This window comes from Quercus lobata, chromosome 3, assembly GCF_001633185.2.
Source record: "Quercus lobata isolate SW786 chromosome 3, ValleyOak3.0 Primary Assembly, whole genome shotgun sequence".
Classification (NCBI taxonomy): Eukaryota; Viridiplantae; Streptophyta; class Magnoliopsida; order Fagales; family Fagaceae; genus Quercus; species Quercus lobata.
This window is the reverse complement of record NC_044906.1, coordinates 33,471,666-33,476,686: the sequence shown is the minus strand read 5'-3', so window position 1 is coordinate 33,476,686 and position 5,021 is coordinate 33,471,666. Positions and strand designations below refer to the sequence as shown.

At 29.2% G+C, this 5,021-nt stretch overlaps 1 protein-coding gene across 1 annotated transcript; it reads right to left on the bottom strand.

Moving 5' to 3' along the window:
- Positions 1-312: 312 nt before the first annotated feature.
- Positions 313-3,423, bottom strand: LOC115982569 (MLP-like protein 328). The gene is made up of 2 exons (XM_031105195.1): positions 3,171-3,423; positions 313-873 (listed from the first exon to the last, which is right to left on the bottom strand). Exons 1-2 carry the CDS (start codon positions 3,355-3,357, stop codon positions 608-610), a joined length of 453 nt encoding a protein of 150 aa, XP_030961055.1. The 5' UTR covers positions 3,358-3,423; the 3' UTR covers positions 313-607.
- Positions 3,424-5,021: the final 1,598 nt, after the last annotated feature.

Here is a 5,021-nt window from a genome sequence, read left to right as displayed (position 1 = left end):
AATTGTGTAGTTAGCGAGAAAAACATTTGGCGACAAAATATTTTCTTCACCAAAAGTTATAAAAAAATAAAAATAAAAACTAATCGGACCTTTTTGCAACAAAAATTTTCATCATCAATACTTTCAGCGACTGGGTATTAGAGATGAAAAGAATTTCGTCACCAAAAAGTAGATTTCGTCGCCGAAAGTCATAGGCGACAAAAAATTGGACTTTTAGTGAAGAAAAGTTTTGCTGCCGAAAATACATTTTGTTGTAGTGTAAAAAGAGTCAAGCAATGATTGAGAAACCACAACAAGTAATAACACATCATCTTCTCCCCAAAAAAAAATGTAATAACACGTCAAACTTTTTTTTTTTAATAATATTTCCTTCTAGGTAAAAGGATTGAGGCTCCATTTGACCATGACATGCCTCCCACAAGGAGTTGGATGTGCCATTTGACCTACAAGCCTTTGGCAACCACCGTTTATTATTTTATTACACACCATAGCTACTTCATTAGAGAGTTCTGATCTCAAAACATAGTTACACACTTAAACAACTTGCATAAATTCACTGCAAGTCTTATGCTTATATTACACAGGCACTAATGATTGCATCCTTTTACTATGCCTTCATAATGTGTGCATCAAGATCTTTGGTGATATTAACCATCAGAGTGACATACTTATTTGGAGCTGGCACATCCTCCCTGAGTTTCTCGTATTCAATACTCAATTTGGCCAAGCTACCAATACCCTTGGGAACAACCTGATAGATGGGCTTAAAGGTCTTGTAATCCTTCATGACATCTCCTTCAATTCCAACAAGAGTTACTGACCTGTTTGCATCATCTAATTCAACCTTCTCTTTGAAAACCCCGGATTCCCCCTCTATGGTTTCACAAGAAAATAAGCATATCAAATTTCAGACGTTTCACAAGAATATATAGACATCAAATTCACTAATAATATACAAATAACTATTAAAAATTTCTTGCATGATAGATATTAAAAATTGTTTGTGATTGACCAAACCACTAAGGTGCCCAAGTATTGATATATAAACTTTCACAAATTTTGCAAGGTCAATAAAATGTGCGCACTATAACATTCAAACAAAAGGAAATAAGAAAAATAAAAGTTTTTTTCCATTTTCTTTTTTTAAGCAAAGTTTTTTTTTCCCTTGTCTAATCCAGAATTCCTTTAGTTATATCTTAAGATAAAATACAGAAAAATCTAGTAGCACAAAAACTAGGGACAGAATTAAAATTTTATCTTAGGGGAACCAAAACATGAATAAAACATTTTGGTCAAGAATAAGAAATATATTATAATCAATACTGAATTAATAAAAAAATAAAACTAGTATGTATTTTATAGACAAAAAATAATAGCTTCTTAATATATTTTTATTCAAACTATTATTGATATGTAGAAATGAAATTCAATATACCTTTAAATCTTGAAAATCATCTATTTCCCTTTTAACATACAAAATATAAGAGTTCATTAAAATATCATCTTTCATTCTGTACAAAACCTAATTAATTTTATAATATTCAAGGTAGAGAATACTCATTTCAAAGTTGAGTAGAAATTGGAGGATTAAATATATGCATAACAAGTTAACAACTTTATAAAAAATCAGCATGCTACTAATTTTCCAGTCCTTACTAGTCATTGATTCAATTACAAAATAGTTAAAATTTCTTGAAATTCAGATACTAAACTATAATGTTCTCATAATTGTGAATTTCCGTTTTTTGAACAATAGCGTTTCATGACTTATAAATCCTTGAAGATAAAACTCGCTTACAAACATACAAAAATTGTCAATTTTTAAAAAGCTCATGTATGTGTCTCTTGAATATAGATCTAAGCGAAGAATAAATTACTCCTTATATATATATATATATATATATATAAATATATATTCACTTAATCGATCATTTAAATATTTTAATTGAGAATTTATTATAGCATAAAAATATAATAATCCATAAGGATGCTCAATTGTAAGTCATATTGCGAAATTTAAAAAATAAAACAAAAAAGAAAAAGAAAAAACAACCCATTAGGTAACGCTACAACAACAATCAAATGCCGAAGTCCCAAACTTTTAATCAGGTCTTAAATAAGCAAACAACCAAAGTGTCTCATAAATCACACTTTTTTTATCTTTTCTTTTCTCCTTTATTTATTTATTTATTTTTTTTTTTTTTGTTAAGGGATTTGTTTTTGTTTTGCTCGTAAGCATGGAAGTTTCTTTGGAAGCGACCACCAGTCACAAATATGGGTTAGGTAACTATTTTAATTTTTGAATTTTCTTGGAGCAAAATCCAATTTTGTAGGGGGGGCCAAATAGAATCTCCTTTTACAAAAATATGGCTCCGGTCTCTTACTAGTTACTAGTTCTAACCCTAACATCAACAACAATAATAACAATACAAGAATAATTCTATTTTCTTAATATGGGGTTTGTTCTTATCAAATTTGTTCTCCAACATAAGTATTCTCATGCTTTTTTTTTTCTTTTTCTTTTTTTGGTTTGTTTTTGCATTCTTGAATTATCATTTGACTTTTTTTTAAATACACGACCTCTTTTTTAAATTTTAAAAAAAAAAAAAAAAATTATATGTGACAGTACATTTTTCTTTACTTTTCCAACCTCTCTGTTTAGTTGCCAAATTACACCTAAATATCTTAGTTAATGGCAAATCTAACCTAAATACACTTTGTTTTAATTAACTACAAATATCATTATGAGACAGGCAATAATTTAGATTAGAATTTTGGAGTTACGTGTAATAATCATTCATGTAGACTGTAGTTAACATTTTTAAAATAAATTGTAGTATATTTAATATATTCATCACCAAAAACCGCCGTAACTCACGGTTCTTCAACTAGTTATATTAATTAATCAGTTTCACTATTAGTTAATGTAGGACATGATCACTCAGATTTTTTTGTTCTCTTTAATGAACATATGTAACCACTCAATTACTTAGTCACTCATGCACAACATTATTAGCCTCAGCCCAGCATCATATTACATTACATTGTGCAGTGTAAAAACCATTATTGCATTTTGACTAAAATTTAAAAATAATAAATAAAGAAAACGAATGAGCAATTTAGTGTAATACAAATTTGGAAATAGTACTAGGCATATACTGCCTTATTACCTGCTGTATATTTCCAGATTTTAATAGAGCCATGGGTCTCCCAATCACCTTCATGCACGTCAACCCCTTGTATATGGTTAGGAGCGGCGTTGGGAACATGGTAGGCTTGGCTCTTAAAGATGTTGTAGTACTTCTCAGGTGGTGACTTTATTTCTATTTCAGTCCCCACCTTACCCTTCAGAGACATTTTTTTTTTTCAGTGATAGTTCTCAGAAACAACTTAGCTATACTCAACTAAAATATGGTACAAACTACAAAGCACAGATTAATGAAGATGTCTTGGCTTCCCCTTACAATATATAGAAGTTTAGTGGCAAATTACGTGATTATTTGGATCCAATAATTAAGCACGTCTTTTGCATTCTTTTTCTATGTCCTTTTCAAATTGGGGGCCACTAATGAACAGAAAACCTTTATTTAATTTAGGTGATAACTACAACAAATAAAGGGCTGGTAGTGGTGTTTAAAGTTTTATAACTTAATTAGCAACTTTCGGTGCTTTCAGAAACCTCCAAAATTCAAGAAACACTTTTCTCCAAAAACAAAAACAAAAACAAAAAAACCACCAGATTCAAGAAACACATGCATGCTATAAATAACTTCATGACAACGAAATTAAGGCAACCCAAATTTCTCTTGCTTCTCAACTACTCAAATAAATTTAACCTTTTGTAACTTATCTAGATAGTTACTACTAAATAATTTCTTGGATAAGAGAACATGCCAAGCTATGAAAAAGAGTTTTTGGGTAGGTTTAGAACTTACATTTATAAGAGTTTCTTCTACTCATCTCTTTTTCTTTAATTAGTATTTGAAGAGAAAAAATAAATAAAAATTAAGATCCCCTAGTGGAAAGCTAAAAGCTAAATAAAATAACATGATTTTTTTTTTTTTCTAAAATTATAGTAGAAAAAGAAGTGGAGTAAGATCTATAATAACTAATAAAAGTATGAAAAAGCATAAATGGGGCTCATAAATAGTATCTAGCAGTAGCTTTAGGACCAAAAACCGTGTGAAGAAATAAACTACTCTCACTGGGATGGAAATTCTTTTCCTTTTTTTTTTGGAACCCGCAAAGAGTAAAATATTTAAGCAAAAATTTTGCTTTTGATCAAAACTCAAATGCACACTTCGTCCCACACTGATTTTGATTTAGATGTTAGCTGCTTTATAAATACTTAAGTTTTTTTTTTTTTTTTTCAAAAAAAAAAAAAACGTTTTTCTTTTCCTTTTTGAGGAATTCAGCTATAAATGAGTCTCCCAACGTTTTCCTTTTCTTTTTTTCCAGATAACTCACGGAGAGATTAATATTTTGATCTTTTTTTATAGATATTGTTAAATTTATTTAATTTTCATTTGAGCTTACAGTTCAACCAAAGATTCTCTAGTTAAACTAACGATCCAAGGACCCAAAGCCTACACTGAATCAAAAACTGATCTGAATTAACGTTACGGATTATCAAAATTATCATCAGATCTTGACATACGAGACCTATAGTATAAGTCTCAAATGAAATTTTTTGGAATCCTCATCTCTCAGTTGATTTGAAGTCCACCTCATCCAGATTTTTCAAATTCTAGTCATTGATGTTCGGAAAAGATATCATTTACATATTATACGTTTGATGAATTGTCATTTTAGTACGTACATTAAACTTAAATTTTTATCATTTTAGTACACTAAATTGGACAACTCCATCATTGTACTCCTTCCATCCATCATTGTTTAAAAAAATATCACCAACTTGCTTAAAACAACATTACATTATTTTTTTTAGTGTTAAAAATGTGAAAAAAAATAAATGTCATTTAAAAGAGTTGACCGCATTTTTCAAATGACAATATACAAAA

Bases quoted from the DNA above. Each gene is read 5' to 3' on its own strand.
- LOC115982569 (XM_031105195.1), bottom strand. From the start codon at position 3,357: ATGTCTCTGAAGGGTAAGGTGGGGACTGAAATAGAAATAAAGTCACCA. The intron at 874-3,170 runs GTAATAAGGCAG...GTGAAACCATAG, and splicing joins AATCTGGAAATATACAGCAG to AGGGGGAATCCGGGGTTTTC.